General features: G+C 43.5%; 1 protein-coding gene across 5 annotated transcripts in view; it reads right to left on the minus strand.

The window, feature by feature from the left end:
- PDPK1 (3-phosphoinositide dependent protein kinase 1) overlaps positions 1-13,856 on the minus strand; it is a 143,435-nt gene extending 129,579 nt beyond the window's left edge. For all 5 annotated transcript variants that reach the window (XM_065412559.1, XM_065412557.1, XM_065412555.1 and 2 more), the window contains exon 1: positions 13,731-13,856. In XM_065412559.1, the coding sequence (XP_065268631.1) occupies positions 13,731-13,754 (24 nt within the window). In that variant the 5' untranslated portion in view covers positions 13,755-13,856. The remainder of the gene's footprint in view (positions 1-13,730) is intronic.
- Positions 13,857-24,236: the final 10,380 nt, after the last annotated feature.

The raw sequence follows: 24,236 nt of genomic DNA on the forward strand, positions 1-24,236 counted from the left end.
TCTTGGTCCCCATGACCACAATGCAAATACACATACCTCCACAAGGCGATTCAATACCTACCCATCACCACACCCTGCGCTGTGGAGCAATATAGCCCTTGGGGACCCCAATATGTTCCAGAAGAAGAAAGGACTTGTTAAGCCACTCACCAGGACTCAAGTTGGATGTCCTGCCCACGTATATGGACCCAGACCACTCCCATCTGACAGTGGGGAAATCCAAGAAAAGAAAACTTACTTTAAATACAAAACAGAAAAGAGAAACTTATGGCAATAGTAACTAAAAATAATTAAATCAAGCCATGCTCCTTACCTTCTGGAGCAGAGCCACTCAATGGTGGTGGTGCTTGTTATCAGTCCAGGCATCCAGGTCTAGAGTCTGACAGTGATTGGCAGGGACTCTAGTGACTCCCATGACAAGCCCTGCTAGTGCAGATGCCATCACTGCAGAATTAACTCTGGCTCAGCTGTGGGTTGTCCCCTTAACACATTCCATGTTCACACATTCACATGACTATCAGTGCCACATGGTGAGACAGGCAGCACACCATGAGCTATAAAGCCAAGGGTGGCCAACCTTGGCCTGAGAGAACCAGAATTTACCAATTGTACATTGCCAAAGAGCCACAGTAATACATCAGCAGCCCCCCATCAGCTCACCCACCCACCCACCGGCAGCCCCGCAGATCAGTGCCTCCCCCTCCCTCCCTGCACCTCCAGATCAGCCATTTTGTGGCATGCAGGAGGCTCTGGGTGGGAGGGGGGAGGAGCGAGGGCATGGAAGGCTCAGGGGAGGGGGCGGGAAGGGGTGGAGTGGGGCAGGGCCTGTGACAGAGCCAGGGGTTGAGCAGTGAGCACCCCCCCAGCACATTGGAAAGTTGGCACCTGTAGCTCCAGTCCTGGTGTCGGTGCCTATATAAGGAGCCGCATATTAACTTCTGAACAGCCGCATGTGGCTCTGGAGCCAAAGGTTGGCCACCCCTGTAGAAGGCAAACCCTGTGATAGCTATTAACGTGTACTGTTATCCTGAGGTAACAGCAGTGAAAACGTGCAGCCATGAACAATCACAACAGTTGAGATGCAATGGTCCTCCAATCCTTTCCCATAAGCCTCCTTGGCACCAATTCTTGTGTACTATCTGACCATCTACCTGTACTGCTTGTCATAGCCAGATAAAGAACCAGTGAGGATACAGGGAGTGACAGCACAGTACAGCATGTGTGGTCATTCTCAACGTATATTGTTTCCTCGGATCCGGCTTACCAGGTGATCCCGATTACTCTGTATCTGTGATGTGTCCTCTTCATTATTTACCACTCCCTCAATCTTTGGGTAATTTGCAAACTTTATCAGTGATGATTCTGTGTTTTCTTCCAGGTCATTGATAAAAACTGCTAAATAAATAGTGTAGGGCCAAAAACCTCTCTCTGTGGGACCCCACTAGCAACATACCCACCCAATAATAATTCCCCATTTACAATTACATTTTGAGACAGCATGCCATGTTAATGTTGTATCATTCTAGTTTATTTAATCAAAGTGTCATGCAGTACCAAGACAAATGCCTTACAGAAGGCAAAGTATATTGCATCAACACTACTGAATAGCATTTGAACATCGTTGAGCACCTTGAATAGCCAAGAACAGATGCCTGAAGGAGCCCACTAAAAACACCCCCTTTCGATGATAATTCTCCATGTACAAGGTCTTAGAGATCTATCAGTTAACCAGTTTTTTATTAATTTAATATGGGTTACACTGATATGTTGACACTAGCACTCTCATTAGGGAGTAGACTAAAACAATTCTGTCAGTCAAACTGCTACCTAAACAAGGCCCATTTCTCTATTATTATTCTACTCCATCCAATGTCATTAACAACTGCAGAACTGGAAGTCCTGAGATTATGAGTAAACCTAAACATCTCAGAAATATCACAAAACCCATGAGTGATTAGGCTAAACTGCAGCAATGCTTTATTTAGGTTTGAACGGTTACCTAAATAATCATCCATTCCAGGCCCTGGGCACTCTTGACACTCAAAATATTCAATTATACATTTGAATGGATACAACACACACTGGTAGCTGCAAAATTTTAAAACAATGTAAGCCTCTAAATTCCAGTCTCACAGACCCCTCACAGTCTCCCCATCTCTTAAAGCAGGGGTGAGTGGAAATGCCCTAAAGTTCAGCAAACTCTGGTTATTTCAGACGATTGGTGAACAAATTCCAAAGGCAAAAGGTCCTAATGAAGGACACCTTGTCAGCATTTATAGCTTTAGGAGAGGAAATAATATCTGAACAACTGATATATTGAGTAGTGCATTTTGACAAACTAGGATTTTTCTTAAAAGGGAAGGTAGACTTATACAGTAGCCATCTGTCTTTATGTATAGTAAAGGGCTCAAAAATTGATGGATAAAACATCTCGCAGGGATCCAGCTAGAAGGCAACATGAAGACATTCTTTCAAAGCAGAGTTTTTTTTTCAGATGTGAATTTGGTCTAATCGAGCAGTCAGCCAATCTTTATCTTATTACAAGGAGTCAAGTTTAAAAATGAAGGCACTACTTGATTTTCTGCCTTCAGGAATTTCTGACAAATTACATTGCTCTACAGCCAAAATGCTTCTGAAATAAATGTAGTCAAACTTTACTAATTCTGTGTCACTGAGAACGAAAATGATGCTTAAAATTGTTGATCGGCTCTAGTTTTCAAGATATGCTATTGGGTCAGTATATACGACCCTTGACTTGGGAGTGGCAGAGGATAAGTGAGTTATAAAAGGAAGGGATCTCAATTTAAACCAGAAATGACTAAAATACATCTTTGACTGGATCTATGAATAAATCTATGACTGGGTTTGGACAGTACTTGCTTTTTAGGCAAAACAATGAATGATGCAATCTGAAGCTGGTATTGCGTCATACATGATATGAATTGCATCATGTTATTCCTAGAAGTCATAGATGATGCAATCATAACGAAGCTTACATCACTCTGCTGAACAAATTGCCCTATATCAGCTCTAGAAATCATACAGTGTCATGCTCTCTTATTTGTCAGTGTTTGATTTTGCAAAGGGACACATTTCTGTTTAGCCAAAGTGAGCAGAGATGCCTCGTACTTGTGTGAGCAGTGCAGATAACTTCTGCTATGTTTGTGGTGAAGTGACTTTTGCATCACAAAAGCGCAGTATAACCACTATGGTTAAGAAAGCCTATCACCTTTACTTTGGCTGCAAAATTGGAGATCAGGACAAGAGGTGGGCCCCACACATATGCTGCAACACTTGTGCAACAAATCTTCGCCAGTGGTTGAACAGGAAAAGGAAATCTATGCCTTTTGCAGTGCCAATGATTTGGAGAGAGCCAACAGATCATACCAGCAATTGTTACTTCTGCATGGTGCCTCCAGTTGGGAAAGGTGTGTCAAAGAAGAAAAAGTGGACTGTGCATTATCCAAACATTCCATCAGCTATACGCCCAGTACCCCACGGAGAAGGACTGCCGGTTCCTGATGCACCAGAATCACTCTCACTTGAGTCAGACGAGGAAGAGGAAGAGGATGAAACTTCTGGTCCTGAACCATCAATGTCACAGGACCCACATTTTCTCCCATCCTCCTCCTCTGAACCACACCTCATAACACAAGGTGAACTGAATGACCTTGTCAGGGATTTGGAACTACCCAAGAGTAAGGCAGAGCTGTTGGGCTCCAGACTACAGCAGTGGAATCTCCTGGCAGGTGATGTTAGGGTTTCCATGTTCCGTGACTGTCAAAAGGATCTTGTCCCATTCTTCTTCATGGAAGGTGATCTTGTAGCCTGCAACAACATCGATGGGGTGATGGCAGCCCTCAACATCGTTCACGATCCAGATGAGTGGAGACTGTTCATTGATTCATCGAAGACGAGTCTTAAAGCTGTTTTACTGCATAATGGCAATGTTTTGCCATCAATTCCAGTTGGTCATGCAGTCCATATGAAGGAAACCTATGACAACATGAAACAACTTTTGAGGTGCATAAACTATGACCAACATCAGTGGCAGCTTTGTGGCGATTTGAAGGTTGTTGCTCTCTTGCTTGGTCTGCAGACCGGATACACAAAGTACTGCTGTTTTCTCTGCGAATGGGATAGTCGTGCAAGAGATTCCCACTACATCAAGAAAGATTGGCCACTCCGACAGTCATTGGAGCCTGGGAGGAAAAGTGTTCAGCATCCACCACTTGTTGAATCAAGGAAGATTTTGTTACCACCCTTACACATCAAGCTGGGTCTGATGAAGAACTTTGTCAAGGCCATTGACAAAACACAAGCAGCTTTCAAGTACCTCCGTGGAAAATTTCCAAGGTTAAGTGAAGCTAAGATAAAGGAAGGTGTCTTTGTTGGCCCTCAGATTCGTGAACTTCTTCGAGATGATGCATTTGACCATGCACTGCGTGGCAAGGAAAAGACGGCATGGAAAGCCTTCCAGTTAGTGGCAATAAATTTTCTTGGAAACAACAAGGCAGACAACTACAGGTTGTTGGTGGAAAACCTCCTCAAGGCATACAAAAGCCTTGGTTGCAACATGTCACTAAAGATACATTTTTTGCACTCTCATCTAGATTTTTTTCCACCGAACTGCGGAGCAGTGAGCGATGAGCACGGCGAGCGATTTCACCAGGACATTGCAACAATGGAGAAACGCTATCAGGGCAAATGGAACCCATCAATGCTTGCAGACTATTGCTGGACAGTGACAAGAGATGCTCCATTTAATGAATACAAGAGACAAGCCAAGAAGCGCCAAGTAGACACTGAATAGGACTAAACTATGTACATAATAGTTTTTTGCCTTTTGTTTCATAATAAATTTTATTTATATAACCCTTTTGCTGATTTTTAAAGTGTTACATAAACAGGACAGGTGAAATATCATGTAAAGCAACCATAAACACATGAAAAGACCTAGGTTTACAATTTATGATTAAAACTCTACTATCTACACAATATACATAGACATAAAATGTAAAAACTTAAATATCTTAGAAACAGTAGCCAGTTGTTTTAATTGTCATATTTGAATTCAGCACATCAAAATACATAATAAATAGCACATTTTATATCTGAAGCAGACGACTTCTCAAAAATTGTAGACCAGTGTTATTAATATAGAAAGATGACAATATAAAATTGACAAGCATTTCACAGAACAAAGCATTTTGGCTTACCAAACTCTATTAGCCTACACAATTAACTATTTGCCCTTAACTTCATCATTCTATTTCATAAGCAACATACAAGAAATGTTAATGAATTAACTGAACCTAGTTTTCAGACATAAGTTTAATGAAGGTTCAAGTTCAGTTATTTAATAGTTCCTCAAGCTGTAGTAAATACATTCAAAATCCATTCTGATATGCTTGAGATATGAACTCTGTACCAAGCATATAAAACAGTATGCAAGTGGCCTCTGGTTACAGAAAATGATATGAATGTTTGTATTTATGTAAGATAGAGTTGTGTTTGAGTGGTCTTGTCAAGTCCCACATCAGCCGATGGTACACCAATGTTTTTTTTAATTCCATATGGCAGTGATTTAAGAACTCAAGAACTTACTTCCCAACACAATGGAAGCTAACAGAAGTGTGAACAGAGCTGGTTATAACATTAATTTAGGTGAACATTTAGATTAATTTTATCTCTACCTGCAGAGATATCTGTTTCAACAAAGTTTTCATTGGGAAAGTTTTTGAAATCCAAGGGTGTCTGGTCACTTTTGATGGGAGAGAAAAAAACTTGAGCTTTTTGATCTAAAAACTGCTATTTCAACACAATTCCACTTCATGAACCTATCTCAAAAGGTTTTGGTTTTGTTCCAAGGTATTAGGAAAACAACATTTTGAAACCTTGGAAGTTGTCATAAAATGAAATGGTCATCCTTCAGCCAATCTGTAAACAAGCTACAGAGATCCTCCAAGGACCTTAATTAAATAAAATTCAAAATTTTATTTGTACAGAACGCCACAATAGGCAACTGGTAAAAATGGATTCTCACAGGCACCAGCCCAGCAAAGCACTGCAGATTATGCTTAACTTTAGTTTCAGTGAAATTGATGGGACTGCTCACATGTCTACTTACATGCTCCAAAGTTAAGCACACACAGAAGTGTTTGTGGGGTTGGGGCCCTGTGATATGTTAAAGAGCAGCTATGGATTCAGGCAGCCCCACCCTGCTGCGCCTGCCATACCAATCTTGGAGGAGGAGCCTTCAAATGGGAGAAGCTCAGCTCAGAAGGCGCAGGCTAGGGAGGCAGACAGGCCTCTTATCCTTCGCTCCCAGAAAGGAACAAAGCAGTCACCCAAGCCCCGTGAGGGGGAAGGTGGGCCAACACAGGAAGGAGCCCAAAGAAGAAGCAAGAGGTCTGACCAGAGACACCTTATCCACGTCTTCCACAGGTCTCTGAGCTGGAATCAAGGGTAGAGGGAGAGACTGGGTTCCCCTACAACCTCACCACGGAAGACTAGTGGGAAGACCCAAGATACAAGGGTCCACAAGGACTATTTTGGCCTTGGACCAGGGCTGTCAGCCTGCGTGATGTCCTGGGACTAGTGGGTGAAAACCCTGATTCACTCCAAAAGGGGTGAGACCAAAGCTGACCCAGCTGTAGGGACAAGTCACAAGGCGACAGGGATCACCAGTGGACCCGGTCACAGGACTACAAAGAAAAAACCCTGCAATGCTACACTTAGCCACAAGGCAGCACACCAGGTGGTAAATCACTTTGCCACAAGCCCACACAATCCCTATCAAAATATAGGGATAAAATAAGCATAATTTAGAGTGACCAGAGCATGTTCCACTAAGGCTATGGCTACACTAGAGAGCTTAAAATGGTGCAGTTGTATTGACACAGCTGCGCCGCTCTAAGCTGACGGGAGAGAGTTCTCCTGTCAATTTAATTAATCCACCTACAATGAGTGGAGATAGCGCTGTCCACACCAGCACTTAGGTTGGTGTAACTTATGGCTTGTTCACACCCCCGAGTGACGCAAGTTATATCAACATAAGTGGTATTCTTAGACTATGTCTACGTTAAGTTTCTAATGCACTGACGCTATTGCACTTTAATCCTGAAGATTAGAAATATCAATGAAAATAGGAAATCTGAAGCAGACACTTCCAACAGACACCGCTATTATTAAATTAACTGGGAACTTTGTAGGAAGATGGGGGAAAGCAAAGGTATTAAAAAGCACTTAAATTAAATCCATTCACCATCACAGAAATTTGAACATCACTGTTTTACTTACAAATCTGGATCTTCATTTTATTTTAGTTTTTCTATCTCTAAATCTTTCAGCATCCATATAGCTCATGGAATAGGTTTTGTATAGTATGCCCAATACTAGATTAAAAACTATGTTAATATGAAGTTAAGGCTGAATATACTTATCAGTAATATTGGATAAAATGCATCACAAGGTATAATAATTATTCCAAAAACAAGCATTATAACAGGAAATTCAGAGTTAAAGTTAAGTTTTCAGTGATGCCAGGCAATATCCATATAATTAGGATTACTGCATAGTAGCACTTGTGGTGCCAGATTAGAAGAAACTGATTTTTAAAGACTGATGTTTTGTTCCTACCAAAATTAACTTAGTTCTTTATCAAGAGAGTACAACATTTAAGTCATGAAACCCAAACCATACAGTACAACTGCATATTTCTGAACTGAACCACGTTACAGATAGCTATGCTATTTTCCAAAAAACAAGGAGGACTCCTTGTTGTTTTTGTGGATACAGACTAACATGGCTACCCCACTGATACTTAGTATGCTATTTTCTGTTAATTTCTAAGATTCCAGCTTCAAGTTAAGGTAAAGATTTACGCTAATGAGGGAACTTGTAGGAACATGTATACCAACTACTTACCCTCTAACCTCTTCCATTACTAAGCAAAGAACTTCAGTTTCCAGAACCTTCAGGGGCCAGAGCCAATGTTTAAAGGGCCTGTTTTATTATTTAAATAACCATCAAACTGATCTGAAGCAGGAAGCCACAGGAATCTCCAAACACCTGTATTCAGCCTCTAACCCAATTATCTAGATATGTAAATAAGTCACTAACATTTCTTTCACTCTGGTTCATCTAGATCTTTTATAAACTGATCCAATCCAACGCAGACCAGAAAAGAACCAAAATAACTGTGACAGATCTAAACTATTGCTGTCACATTATACCAAATTTAATAAAATCTTTTGAAAAGAATGTGATAAGCAAGTTAATCCTTGCAATTCCGTAACCATAAAGAATATATGAAAACACTGTTAAATAAGTATATTAGGCTTTTAACCATGCTGAAAGTCTCAGCCTTGCTTCAGCACTGAGTCCCCCACCAAAGCCATTTATTGCTTACAGCATCCATTGGTCAGTAAGACAAATGGGCTTTAGCACAAGCTTCAACATTTCTCTATATTATGCCCTTAGCCATTTTATCCAGTTCTTTTGCACATATCCAGTTACTGGGTCTCAACTTTTTCAGGTATGCTTACTTGCCTAAAAGATATCTAGAGGAGAATGTGAAGGTAAACAAAATTGGTTGTGCTGTTTTTGCTTTTTATGTTTAAGATAGCAAAAAGTTTCCCACCTCAAAAAGTGTTTCCTGTTTTTAAACTTTCAAAATATCAGAAATACCAAAACTTAACTTCCCTAGTTCTACTCTAGTACTTTTTGGAGGACACCTGTGAATAAGCTCCTTAACAGAGGGCTTTTCTTCTAAGTGTTTGTGTTAAACAGTCTGTATATAAAAACCAATCACTTCACATTTAAAATCAGGTGTCACTTGCATGTTTTTTCTGACGTCATAAACCTATGAGTTCTAGAGTCATTCAGAGAGTCCTTCCAAGAAAGTTCTGAGTTAAGGTGAAAAAAATAGAAATTTAAAACCTTTGATTACCTTAAGTGGGTTTAATAAAGAGGGTGCTACATTTACTTAAGCATTTAGACAGAGCTAACATCTTCCAAGTTGTACAAGCTGCAATCTCTCCCCTAATACCTAAGGACTCCATTTTTGTTACTTCCTTTGGATACTTTATCAATGTCTCGTATACAGAGTTGAGGGAGGAACAAGCACAGTGATCCAGTCACAGTTACAAAAACTATGTGAAAATGTGTTATTTCTTGTAAGACATGGGAAGTAATATCCATATCCACTCAAGAATAGTGTTTGCTTAAAAAACAACCACCCACCATGCTGCGCATGCACATTTAGTTTGAAAGCTACACCACACCCAACTGTCTGTATATCACTACTCTCTGACCAGTTATTTCTAACACATATGGGTATGTACCTAGCCATATTAAACTACTTATTTGACCTTGTAAGCATAGAATGTCGAAAACAGTGTTCATGATTTTACTCCATCTTTCAACCCTACCCTGGTTTGGGATCAGTTTTCTCTAAATCTTTTACCAATCAAGAAGTTGACAGCCTAGGTGTCAGTGATACAGACAAAGCTGTCTACTGATAAATGAAGTGCAAGGGGTTTTAAAACAGATACTATGAACTCAAAAACAAAACAAAAAAACCTCACATTTTTCTGAAAAGTTTTATATGTACCTTACAAGAGCTTAGTCTACACTAGTATAACCATACTGGCAATTTTTTTCTAATAAACACTTCTAATGTAGATGCAGATTATATAGCAGGGGCAGCCAAATTTACAGATCCTCTGAGCCACATATGATAATCTTCAGAAGCTGAGAGCCGGGAACACCTTCCAGAGCTCAGGGCTTCTACCCTGCGGCTGGGTGATAGGGCTCGGGACTTTAGCCTCGTGGTAGGCACCTGCCGGTGCTTGAGGCTTCAGCAAGAGCAGGACTGAAGTCCCAAACCCCAGCAAGTGCCTCCTGCAGGGCTGAAGCTACTAGCCCCACCAGCCCTCCACAGGGCCGAAGTCCCTAGCCACCGCCCTCTCTCCCCATCTGGTAGGAGGAGACTAGTGATGGGGGGTTCTGCGAGCCACATTTTAACTGTAAAGTGTGGCTTGTGAGCCACATGCAGCTGTTTGGCCACCCCGGTTATACAGACATAAAAGTACTTTTGCTGGTATAGCTTATACCCAAATAAAATAAACTATGCCGGCAAAAGCACTTTTATGTTAACACGAAATTAACCCAAATCAGTTTTTTCCAGTTTGTTTACATATATAATAAAAGATTCCAGGATTATCATTTTGCGTGTCACTCAGAAGCCAGTTACATCTGTAAAGTCGATGTGAAGCGATAGAAACAGCTACAAGCATGGTTGAGGGCTCACTGTTCAGAATATCACCACGTTGAATCATCAATGGGATTATTGGTCTGATTGAGAATTTAAAAATTGGCTGACATTCTGACTTTACTAATTACACCTGTGTGGTATATAGCCACGCATGTATCCCATGTCACCAGTACTAGACCACTGATCACCACCCTTACTCTACAGCTAATCCGCATGGACCAATATCATGGGTTGTTTGAGGAATACTGAACAGATGGTGGGTTACTTGGCCCAACGGCCACACCCACCATCTGCACAAATCTCCCAGCATAACCTTGTCAAAACACAAATCAACACAACTATTCACACAACAACTGGAGCACTACTCTGAAGCCTAGAATGTCTGAGTCAGTGCAAAGTGATGGAAACAGTTACAAGCATGGTTGAGAGCTGTTTGATCAGAATATTACCAGGATCAGCCACCAATGGGGTTTGCAGCCTGTTACGGTCCCATATATTTTTTTTTTTTTATAAACATGGTTTTACAAATCACACTTGTGCAACAGAACAGGCTTTCAGCTACTAATTACTGATTATTAATAGAGATCCCGTTTATTTGTCAGTAACCGCAGTTAAGGTTGTATTGAGATTGGTATTTAAAGCAGGACTAAAATATCTTTCACATTTTAATAATTGAATTCATTCTCCAACATCAGCACTAAGTCTTCAGAGGACAATTTTATTTTATTTTATTTTTAGGAGGTGGGGAAGGGGTTGTTTCCCAAACAAATTATTTCTTTTGTAGGGGAAATGCTTTAAAATAGACCTCTAAAAAAGTTATCCTGTTTTCCTCACATTTCTTTAGGTTTCTATAGCTAAACAACCACCCTTTCCACAAATGCCACATTTCTCTCACACAAACTTTGATAACATCTCACATGCAGGGCACTTTTGAACTTAAAATTAAACTGTTATTTTCCCTTATTTGGCATAATCTGAAAGTTACACGAAGGTTAGCCTGCAGAAATTTACAGATTCATTCATGACATTAGTCTTCTCTTAATGCCAATTTGATTCCCTAAGAAACAATTATAAAATAAATAAATAATTAAAAAGACATCTTTGTGGGAGGTAGAAATGTCATTTTCAGTGAAGACAGGGGAATTAGCATGGATTGGGAACAGGGATGTAAGTGAAAGTGTGGCTTCAGCTGAGAGGGGCCCAAGGAGGAGCTACACTGACAAACCATCTGTGTTCCAGAGAGGAGTTGTGCTGGGGGACCACTCTGGAGTGGAAGGGAAATGTAGAGGTGAGAAGATACCATGTGGGGACAGCATGGAGAAAAGTAAAGCTTGAGTTACTCTCCCTTCCACTTCACCCTTCCCCAAAAACCCTTCCTGGCTGAATCCCCACTTCCTCTCTCATCCCCCATCACCTCCTACTGGGCTGATTAAGTTTATAAAAGTCACTGTGTATAAAATCTAAAAGCTGAATGTAACACACAGAAGCAGGGAGACAGGAGCAGAGGATATGTTGTGAAATGGGGCTGGGCCATCACCCCTACCCTGAGGGTTCTAAGGGTGTTTTTTTCACATCTCTGAGCAACAAAAGTTGATAGTTATTAAATCTTAAAAACTGCACTATAATAAACTTTGTTTGCTACATATCCCATGCATGCAAACTATAAGCAACACTTCAGTCAGCTACTTCCCTTCTATCAATCAGTGCTCACAATCAGAATGCAAGTCAACAGCTATATCCAAAAGGCTTATTTTAGTACAATCACCTGTGAGGACCCTCTCCTTCACTACCACTGGCTATTATTTGAAGGGGGGGGGGGGGGAAAGAGGGGAGAAAGCAGGTTACACAGTAACAGGTGGTCGCTTCCAGGACAAAAGAGTTCTAATATCCTTTCAGTGGAAGATTCCATTAAAAACAACCTCAACCCCCCAAGCGTAATGAAACTAGAAGTCTACTTTCAACAGCATGATTCAATCTTTGCTCTCCAAAACACAAGCCCAAAGAAGCAGTTGTTTTCCTTTCACCGTCAGAATTATAATCATGGAGACAAGCTCAGTTTGGGGGCATATGTTGTACACTAGAGGACCCAGATGATTCATAGAAGATGGGCTTTTCATCTTCCCTGGATGAAAGTGGAAATTTTAGTTTCCTAACCTAGTGACCATCTTAATCAGGTTCACTCTGTACAATGAAAAAAAAAGGAAAAAAACAACAACACTTTAGTGTACAAAAACTGTGCAGTAATTAAGGCAATTACAAGTATTTTATACCACTATTTATCAACCAGGGGTATGCAGAGGTCTTCCGGGGGTAGGTATATTTCCATATATTATATATCTCATAGAACTGGAAGGGACCCCTGAAAGGTCATAGAGTCCAGCCCCCTGCATTCACTAGCAGGACCAAGTACTGATTTTGCCCCAGATCCCTAAGTGGCCCCCTCAAGGATTGAACTCACAACCCTGCGTTTAGCAGGCCAATGCTCAAACCACTGAGCTTTCCCTCCCCCCATCAACTTGTCTAGTTATCTGCCTAGTTTTACAACAGGGTACATAAAAAGCCCTAGCAAAGTCAGTACAAAATAAAATTTCATACAGACAATGGACTATTTATACTGCTCTATATACTATACGCTGAAATGCAAATACAATATTTATATTCCAATTGACTGATTTTATAATTATATGGTAAAAATGAGAAAGTCAGCATTTTTCAGTAATAGTGTTCTGTGACATGTTTGTATTTTTATGTCTGATTTTGTAAGCAAGTAGTTTTTAAGTGAGATGAAACTTGGGGGTACACCAGACAAATCAGACTCCTGAAAAGGGTACAGTAGTCTGGAAAGGTTGAGAGCCACTGTTTCATACCATGCACTGCCCGACTGGGAGATTCCCGCAGATCCAATCGCACCCAGACCCCCCCCCACACACCACTCCTGACCAACGGAGTTCCCACAGAGCCCAATGCACTCAATTCCTCTCTGCAGAGCCCATCGCGCCCAGAGCCCTCCACCCCTATCCTGGGGTTTGCGCAGAGCCCATCACATCCAGAGCTCCCCTTGCCCTGGCCCCGACTGTGAAAGGAGGGTCACACATAGAGCCCATCACACCCAGACCTCCCCCCACAGCTAGTCTATGAGTCTAGTCCTGACCGGGGGGGGGGGGGGGGGGAGTGTCGTCCCGCACAGCCCCACCGCGTCCCTCAGAGCCCCTCGCACTGTCCGCGTAGGGGCTGTTGTGAGGGGCGAACTGCACCGAGACTGCGGAAGAACTTCGAAGCGCCTTGCTGGGGCGCATCACGACGCGCGGAAGGGCCCCCGCACCTCGCGGCCTGGGGCCGGCCAGCCCCGCGGGCCCTGGCGTTGCGGCCTAGTCCCTCCTCCCAGAGGGCACCCGCGGGCCGCAGCAGCGGCCGAGCCCTGCGCAGGGGGACCGGCACGCCCCGTACTCACGAGGTGGCTGCTGGTGCTGGCCATGGGCCCGCCCGGCCTCCCCTCGAGTCGCCCTTTAAGAGCCCAGCTCACGGCGGCGGAGCCCGAGCCAATGGGGCACCCGCATCCTCCGCCCGTGACGTCACCCACAACAGTGCCCCCTCCTCTGGCAAGGGCGGGACTTCCGCGCTTCCACACTCCCATTGGCTCAGTCATCTGCTACTCACGGGCAGGCCCAGGTGTAGTGTCAGACTCTACTTTTTGCCGATTCCGCTCCTTGCAGCGAATAAACGGGAGCGCACGCTCTGCGCATGCTCAGTTAAAACGGCGACGCCACTGCCCTCGTCTGGCCTCAGGATCCGCTCCGCTCCTGCCCTGAGCAGCGCTGGGCTACAGCCGCCTCTCCCACCCACTTCCGGGTTGGCTCCGAGCCAGTAAAGGATCATGGGAAGCAGCCCGGCGTAGTCGCACACCTATTGGCTCTTCAGCCCAGACTCCCACCGCGCGGCTACCCATGATGCACCTGTCCTATTTCCTCAGCCCAGCCTGCTGATCGCCACCCGCCGTTCACCTGTCCCGCAGGGACCAGCTCCACCCACAATGCACCTGGTCTCCACCGTACAACGTCCCCGCGGCGCACCTTCCCCCACGCACAGCCTGTGTGCCCAGCATGCACCGGGGCTGCGCCAACCCTTGGTCTGGGGGCTCCTCGGGGCTGGACCCAGCATGCGCCGGCCAGGTGCTTTCCGGGGCTGCGCTGGGAGTTGGGCCCAGCATGCACCGGGGGTTTCTGGAGGCTGCGCCCAGCATGCACTGGGACTGTGCCAGTCCTCATGCGCCAGGGGCCACTTGGAGCTGGGCCCAGCATGCACCGGGCCTACACCAGGGGTTCGTGTAGGCTGTGCTAGCCCTCACGTGCTGGGGGCACCCCAGAGGCTTTGCCCTGCATGCTCATAGGGCTGCGCCAACCCTCGCACGCCAGGGGCTCCTCAGGGCTGCACCCAGTGCACACGGGTTGTGCCCTCGCACGCCAGGGGCTCCTCAGGGCTGCACCCAGCACACACGGGTTGTGCCCTCGCACGCCAGGGGCTCCTCAGGGCTGCACCCAGCACACACGGGTTGTGCCAAGCCTTCCTTGCCAGGGCCACCTCGGAGGCTGTGCCCAACATGCTTCAGGCTGTGCTACCCCTCGCACGCCACTGGCACCTCAGGGGCTGTGCCCACCAAGAGGCCCACTGGTTTTCTGAGCCTTGCCTCGTATGTTACAGACTCTTTGCATCTCTAACGAGGAAGAGGACTACAAAGGCAACTGATATGGCTGCTTTGTAACTCCCACAGAGCTGAGGAATCCCCAGGTACAGAACTGATGCACAGTCTCTTCACTACCTTCTTTGCAGCCCCTGCAATGGTCAGGGGAAAGATGGCATTGCTAAAACGGCTGTATACACTTGTTATTTCCAGCTGCTTCTTGGAACCATCAATACCCAGAACTAAACTAGAGCTGCCAAACAAGCCTTCAGCCAGCTCCACAATCAGCTGCAAAGATGGAATCAAGCTATCTTTACCCACCCCCATCCTTCAGTCCACTATTGAGTGCTGTCATTGAATGAGCACTTTAATATTAATAATGCAAAATTAGAGGGGATTCAGAGCAGGGCCATGAGAATGATCAAATGCCTGGAAAATCTTTCCTATGAAGAGAGACTGAAAAGATTGAGAGTGTTTTACAAACGAGATGAATAAGTAGGGACCTGATAAAAGTATATAAAATAATTAATGGTAAGGAGAAGGTATATTGGGAACTTCTGTTTTCCCTGTCTCATAAACATAAGATCAAGGTGACAGTCAATGAAATTAAAAAGTGGCAAATTCAAAACCAATAAATGGAAATACTTTCCCCCTCAGGATGCAATTACACTTATAGAAATCATTGCTACATGATATTGTTGATGTCAAATACTTAGCAAGATTCAAAAAGGATTTGGACATTTATATGAACAACAAGAATATCCAGTCATAACAGTTGCTAACATAACTTTTTGAAGAAATATTAAACTTCATGCTTCAAGTTTTAGAGATCATTTTAAGTACTAGGAATTAGGAGGGTTTTTTGCACCTTCCTATGAAGCATCTGTCTAGTCTGGCCACGGTCTGAGAGAGACAGGATACTGAGGTAGATGGAGCATGGTCTGATTCAGTATAGGTTTCAGAGTGGTAGCCGTGTTAGTCTGTATCAGCAAAAAGAACAAGGAGTACTTGTGGCACCTTAGAGACTAACAAATTTATTTGGGCATAAGCTTTCGTGGGCTAAAACCAAGTATTCCTGATTCAGTATAGTAATTCCTGTGTGTCTATTTTCACTGTCTAAATCTGGTCAGGTTTCTGGACACATGTAGACACCCTGAGTATATTGAGAGGTTTAACACTGGAATTACCATCGTTTCTCCCATAATACAAATTTGATACCTATCCTCTTGTGGCCCTGAGATCGCCACCCCTCCTTGCTGACGGCTAGATACCGTGCATTGGTGGGAATTCAGTTCCCAGATATTGCAATCAGCTATGGTTGCATTAGAGCAGGGGTTCTCAAACTGGGGATCGGAACCCCTGAGGGGGTCGCAAGGTTATTACATGGGGGGCCGCAAGCTGTCAGCCTCCACCCCAAACCCCGCTTTGCCTCCAGCATTTATAATAGTGTTAAATATATTATAAAGTGCTTTTAATTTATACGGGGAGGGGGGTGTCGCACTCAGAGGCTTGCTATGTGAAAGGGGCCACCAGTACAAAAGTTTGAGAACCATTGCATTAGAGCATAACTTAATTTCTTTACTCATGTTTGTTTTACAACTTTCAAGTGTGATTCTACTCAGCAGAAAATATTTTACTGTGAACATTTGAAAGGATGGCCCAGATTCTACAGTTCAATTTTTATGTACACACTTTTCCAACTATCAGGCCTGCACTCAATCTGAGATTTGTAAATCAGCCCGATAATGAAACCACCAAATTCTGCCCTCACCCACACCTATTTCTAGAGCCCTGCGCAGATACAAAATTTATACCTGTGGATATAAAGCGGATATCCAAGGAGCTGCAGGGCTTCACCAAGCACTGCAATGGCGAAAGTAGCAGCATGTTGGGCTGCTGTTCACAGGAGCTCCCCACCAAGGAGTCCCTTCCATGCAACAGTCTGCATTTCCTGTTCGGGAGCATGCAAGCCGCTTACATGCACTAGCGCAACCAGGAACAGCTGCCAGTGAGCCTGGTGCCCACCCTAGTGGGCGAAGCTGGGAGCAGCACAGCCACGCCAGAGAAGCTGGCCGCATGGGGTGCTGGGAGTAGTGGCCTAACATACTGCTGCTTTCACCGCTACGGTTCCCGGTAGAGACCTGCAGCTCCATGGATATCCACTTCATATTCACGGATATAAATTTTGTATCTGTGCAGGGGTCTACCTATTTCTTTCCGTATCCTTAAAGTGAGACTGACTTGGATTTAAGATCAGAAGAATGGCCATGCTGAGTCAGATCAATGGTCCATCTAGACCAGTATGTGGTCTTCCGACAGTGGCCAAAGCCAGATGTTTCACATGGAATGAACAGAACAGGGCAATTTTCAAATGATCTACCCCCCCATCATCCAGTCCCAGTTTCTGGCAGTCAGAGGTTTAGGGACACCCAGAGCATTGGGTCACATCACTCACCATCTTGGCTAATAACCTTTGATGGACCTAGCCTCCATGAACTTACCTAATTATTTTTTTAACCTTCTTTATACTTTTGGCCTTCACAACATTCCCTGGAAACAAGTTCCACGGGCTGACTGTGCATTGTGTGAAGATTTCCTCATGCTGATTTTATGCTTGCTGTCTATTAATTTCATTGAGTGGGGCATAGTTTTTGTGTTATGGGAAGGAGTAAATAGCACTTCCCTATTCATTTTTGCCTCATCATTCACGATTTTATAGACTTTACCTTTTTCCAGATCATTTATGAATATGTTGAACAGCCCTGGTCCCAGTACAGATACTTGGGGGACACTTCTATTTACCTCTTTCCAACATGAAAATTTACCATTTAATCCTGCCCTTTGTTTCCTATGTTTTCATCAGTTACTGATCCATGAGAGGACCCTTCCCTCTTATACCATGACTACCTACTTTGCTTAAGAGCCTTTGGTGAAGGACCTTGTCAAAAGCTTTCTAAGAGTCCATATACACTATATGGACTGGATCACCCTTGTCCACATGCATGTTGACCCCCTTCAAAGAATTCTAATAGGTTGGCAAGGCATGATTTCCCTTTACAAAAGTCTTGTTGACTCTTCGCCAACATATCTTCTTCATCTCTGTGTCTGGTAATTCTGTTCCTTAGTCTAGTTTCAACTTATTTGCCTGGTACTGAAGTTAGGCTTACCACTAGTAATCAGCAGGATGATCTCTGGAGCCTTTTTAAAAAATTGGTGTTATATTAGCTATCCTCCAGTCATCTGTTGCCTACGCTGATTCAAGCAATAGGTTACATACCATAGTTAGTAGTTCTGTAATTTCATATTTGAGTTCCTTCGGAACCATAGGCGCCGACTCCATGGGTGCTCTGGGGCTCAAGCATCCACAGAAAAAAAAATAGTGGGTGCTCAGCACCCAGGAGTCAGAGCTTGAGTGTGGAATGTGATAAGTTCTGTGCTGCTAACAACTTCTGCCCTTGGGACAGGGAGTTTGTTTATAAAACAGAGGAAGGGTGATTAAGATAAAAGTCTTGTAATTAAATTAAGGAGCCTTAGGTGATCCTGAAAGCATTCCCAGGTATCATAGAATCATAGAATATCAGGGTTGGAAGGGACCTCAGGAGGTCATCTAGTCCAACCCCCTGCTCAAAGCAGGACCAATTCCCAACTAAATCATCCCAGCCAGGGCTTTGTCAAGCCGAGCCTTAAAAACCTCTAAGGAAGGAGATTCCACCACCTCCCTAGGTAACGCATTCCAGTGCTTCACCACCCTCCTAGTGAAATAGTGTTTCCTAATATCCAACCTAGACCTCCCCCACTGCAACTTGAGACCATTGCTCCTTGTTCTGTCATCTGCCACCACTGAGAACAGCCGAGCTCCATCCTCTTTGGAACCCCCCCTCAGGTAGTTGAAAGCAGCTATCAAATCCCCCCTCATTCTTCTCTTCTGGAGACTAAACAATCCCAGTTCCCTCAGCCTCTCCTCATAAGTCATGTGCTTCAGACCCCTAATCATTTTTGTTGCCCTCCGCTGGACTCTTTCCAATTTTTCCACATCCTTCTTGTAGTGTGGGGCCCAAAACTGGACACAGTACTCCAGATGAGGCCTCACCAATGTCGAATAAAGGGGAACGATCACTTTCCTCGATCTGCTGGCAATACCCCTACTTATACAGCCCAAAATGCCGTTAGCCTTCTTGGCAACAAGAGCACACTGTTGACTCATATCCAGCTTCTCGTCCACTGTGACCCCTAGGTCCTTTTCTGCAGAACTGCTACCTAGCCATTCGGTCCCTAGTCTGTAGCTGTGCATGGGATTCTTCCGTCCTAAGTGCAGGACTCTGCACTTGTCCTTGTTGAACCTCATCAGGTTTTTTTTGGCCCAATCCTCTAATTTGTCTAGGTCCCTCTGTATCCGATCCCTACCCTCTAGTGTATCTACCATGCCTCCCAGTTTAGTGTCATCTGCAAACTTGCTGAGAGTGCAGTCCACACCATCCTCCAGATCATTAATAAAGACATTAAACAAAACTGGCCCCAGGACCGACCCCGGGGCACTCCGCTCGAAACCGGCTGTCAACTAGACATGGAGCCATTGATCACTACCCGTTGAGCCCGACGACGTAGCCAGCTTTCTATCCACCTTACAGTCCATTCATCCAGCCCATACTTCTTTAACTTGGCGGCAAGAATACTGTGGGAGACCGTATCAAAAAGTCAAGGAATAACACATCCACTGCTTTCCCCTCATCCACAGAGCCAGTTATCTCCTCATAGAAGGCAATTAGGTTAGTCAGGCATGACTTCCCCTTGGTGAATCCATGCTGACTGTTCCTGATCACTTTCCTCTCCTCTAAGTGTTTCATAATTGATTCCTTGAGGACCTACTCCAGTTAAAAGATAGGAAACAAAGGGTAGGAATAAATGGTCCATTTTCAGAATGGAGAGAAGTAAATAGAGGTGTCCCCGAGGGACTTGTACTGGTCTTGGATCAGTGCTGTTCAACATATTCATAAATGATCTGCCAAAAGGGGTAAACAGTGAGGTGGCAAAGTTTGCAGATGATACAAATGATTCAAGATTAAGTCCAAAACATCCCTTTGTAACACTTTGCAGTCTCCCACAAAACTGGGTGACTTGGCAACAAAATGGCAAATGAAATTCGATGTTAAATGCAAAGTAATGCACATGGCAAAATATAGTCTCAACAATACATACAAAATGATGGTGCCTAAATTAGCTGTTACCCATCAAGAAAAATATCTTGGAGTCATTTGCAGTACTCTGGAAGCACTGTTTCCAGAGTACTGCAAATTCATAAGAACCCTTCTCACTGTGCCTGTATCATTCTGAACTGTGGAATGCACATTCTCCTCCTTCAGAGGACTTAAAAATTATCTCTAGTCATCAATGGGACAGATGCAACTGAATAATTTAGCTGTCCTTTATGTGCATCAAAATAATACCAGGGAATCTAGATGTAAATAAGATTGCTGGCAGTTTCATCCAGAAAGCTACAGTGAGACAATGTCTTTAAACTGAGACATTAGTGAAGACAGTTTGTAGGTGATTGCAATGATCTTAATATACGGTAATTCATGATAATGTAATTCATAACAATTGAATTATTAAAATAGTAAAGTATCAGAGGGGTAGCCGTGTTAGTCTGGATCTGTAAAAAGCAACAGAGAGTCCTGTCCTCCGACGAAGTGGGCATTCACCCACGAAAGCTTATGCTCCAATACATCTGTTAATCTTAAAGGTGCCACAGGACTCTCTGTTGCTTTTTAAAATAGTAAAGATACCAATGGTAGACACATTCAATAACTAGAATATGAAAGAAGTGTATGAATATACTGAAAATAGCCTTCCCCGCCACACACGCATCTCTTCAAAAGCACCCACTGGCAAAAACATTTTGAAAACCATATTAATAAAATGGTCTCTCTGCTGCTCTTCTTGATTTGTTTTCTTTAAATATCAGGCTTGCGACCCCTAGGCACCTTCATAGAATAAAAAAGGAGCTGAAGTGATCTACACGAGAATTAAAAAAGGAAGCCAATTCCTGTCCTGACAATATTATAATCAACAAAAGATGTGTGAACCCAGTTCACAAAGACAGCAGCCCTGCAAATAACCTATGAATTTATGGTTAACAATAACCTGAGAAAGACTATTTTTGCACTTGTAAAGCAAACTAGACAGGATCAAAACAAAAATTTCCCAGGCATGCCCTTCCCCTTTTCACTCTCTCTGGTCATGTTCACAGAGAGATCCCATCAGGATAATCGATGCAGCATTCAAAACATATTGCTACGGTCCAAACACCAGAGTCCTGAGCATTAACCTGGGCTTAAATTTATCCAACCCTCTGATGAGAAGTATAATATTTCTATTAATGCTTGCAAAAAAGGGCATCTTACTTCTCTGCAGTGTTGGGACTATTCATATCATACAAACTTAGGTTGTTCTTATTTATACCTGGAGTAGCTTTCCCTGGAACAAATAATGTATTAACTGATGGAGGATAAGACAAAAATATTGCCTTTTATTTCCATACTAGTTTATGGATATTTTAGAACTGTATATCCCGGACCCTAATGAGTGAATGACTTCTCTCTTTAAAGATTAATTCCACCCTATTTTTTTCAGTGTGTACCAGTAGTAGATGACAAACATTTAGATACCAAGATGATAGATTAGATAGAACACAAACAATATTTTTTAACAAGAGCCTGTGTAATCTTAATGGTCTCTTCTGCACTTTAAATCTATGAAAATGGGGCTCTTCCAGCAGAGGGCAATAATGTGCCGTCAAGAAATGGAACCATCTTTTGAATGTGAATTATAGTAAGAGATAGTGGAATTGTGCAATGCAGTCTGTTTACTCAGAGCTATGCTAAATCTATGCTTCCTCTCAAGCCTCCAGGACTAATAGCTAGAAAAAAATACTACAATAGGGAGTGCAGAGGCAAAAATCAAGTGTCTGGCTATTATAGCCTGTAATAGGGGCCCTCACCCCTGGAGTACCTCTTGGCAGCCCAATGTAGCATCGCCATTGTAGCTGTGCCTTAGTTTCCATGAATACGGGTTTAATAAATCCACTGAGGCCTGTATATTGAACAGCACCCCTTCTGGGCATTAGATTATTCAGCCCAAAGGCAGAACATCACAGAAATAGGCCTCCCTACAATGTCTCTCTCTAGCTGGAGGGAGGAGGGCCTGAGTCAACCTTAGTCCATCAACACCAGTTATATCAAAAGTCCTTTACCTGTGAGGCCTTCATGACCCAGAACCCTCTTGGGGAGTCAGGGGCCTCTTGGCACTAGCTGGGGAATGGTCTCTCCTCTTGGGTCAAGGTCCCCCACAGAGGCCAAACCAAAAGGACTGTTCCTCAGGACAGCATGATTCCTTTGACCTAAGCCATCTGTTCTCACCTGGCAAAGTCTTTCATGGGAGCCAGGTTTCTCTGAGACTTAGCATTCATAGTCCCTTCTTTTTAGAAGTCCTCCCACACAGGATCATTCTTCCTGAGTTTCCTTTGCTGGTGAGCCCCCTTCACCAGCAATCCTCTGAGAAGCCATTTCTGTAAGCCCTTTCTCTTTCTGCACTCTGGGGACTGTTCCTTTCCCTAGGAGCTTGTGTTCTCCTAGCCAGGCCCTACTGCAAGTTGCTGCCTTTTTTCCTTGCCCAGGTGCTCCCCTGCCTAATTAACTGCCTCCCGGTAACACAGTGAGTTAAGTAGCCCCAGGTGAACCTGAGTTGTCTTGTTCCCCCTTGTGGAGCCTGTCACAGGTAGGCTGGGCTCAGACCCCTTCAGAGGGCTAGGTACCCTCTGACATAGCCAAAGAAAATGAAGTTTTATTACACTGATTTAAAATTCAAACAACTATGCTATGATAATGGGAAAGCCTTGGTTGTGACATGAACAGGTGGGAGTTGTCTTACCAACTCTGAGAGGCCAATTAAGTAAGAGAAAAAAAACTTTTGAAGTGATAATCAAGATAGCCCAGTACAGACAGTTTATCACTTCAAAAGTTTTTTTTCTCTTACTTAATTGGCCTCTCAGAGTTAGTAAGACAACTCCCACCTGTTCATGCTCTCTGTATGTGTGTATATATATCTCCTCAATATATGTTCCATTCTATATGCATCCGAAGAAGTGGGCTGTAGCCCACGAAAGCTTATGCTCTAATAAATTTGTTAGTCTCTAAGGTGCCACAAGTACTCCTGTTCTTTTTGCGGATACAGACTAACACGGCTGCTACTCTGAAACCTGTGGAAATGAAGAGGCCCAAGTACTTCATGAAGCTACCTGCACTTGTGAGTTCTGAGTTTAGTATTCTCCATTAAGAACTGTACTCCACATCACACCAAGGCACGGCCAGGATCACTTTTCTGTGGGAGCCTTGCATGTGCAGGTTTATTCAGTTCGAAAGGAGCATACAATGCATTTAACCAAAATTATATATTTGAACCAGGAAAAAGGAAATTGTAGGCGATTTACTTTTTTTAAATGTCTAAAAGTCTTATTTTAACAGGATCTGATGTACTCAGACTCGATGGTCACAATGGTCCCTTTTGGCCTTGGAATCTATGAACCTATAGCCTCAACTTGAGCCCAAAGAGATTTCTCACAAATAATTAATCGCATGTTTTATAGTAAGCCCAGTGCATGCTGGGACAGGCTTTGGAAGTTTCCTCAGGACCTGTGAATACCTAGGGAGGGCAAAGATGATCAGTTTAATTTTTAGTATTGCCAGAGAAGAAGATTATAATACCTATCCTGGACCCGTTCTTCATTGGTAATAAAGATGAGGTATACGTCTACCCCGATATAACGCTGTCCTCGAGAGCCAAAAAATCTTACCGCGTTATAGGTGAAACACCTCTATCCCTATATAACGCGACCCGATATAACACAAATTTGGATATAACGCGGTAAAGCAATGCTCCGGGGGGGCGGGCTGTGCACTCTGGTGGATCAAAGCAAGTTCGATATAACGTGGTTTCACCTATAACACGGTAAGATTTTTTGGCTCCCGAGGACAGCATTATATCGGGGTAGAGGTGTATTTAGGGGCTTGGAAAAACTCTCATCTAGAGAAATTCAAAGAATTTAGATTTTTAACTTAAAAAGGAGGTAAATAAGACACACCATTAAAGTATACAAATTCTTCTTCTTCTCATGTCCTTGTCACAAACTAGATGTTTTTCCAGAACCATGCACAAGCGATGGCTCTTTCCATCGCTGCAGTGAGGTCCTCCTTCATACAGGTCTCCCCAAAGAGTATACAAATG

This window comes from Emys orbicularis, chromosome 10 (genome assembly GCF_028017835.1).
Source record: "Emys orbicularis isolate rEmyOrb1 chromosome 10, rEmyOrb1.hap1, whole genome shotgun sequence".
Taxonomy (NCBI): Eukaryota; Metazoa; Chordata; order Testudines; family Emydidae; genus Emys; species Emys orbicularis.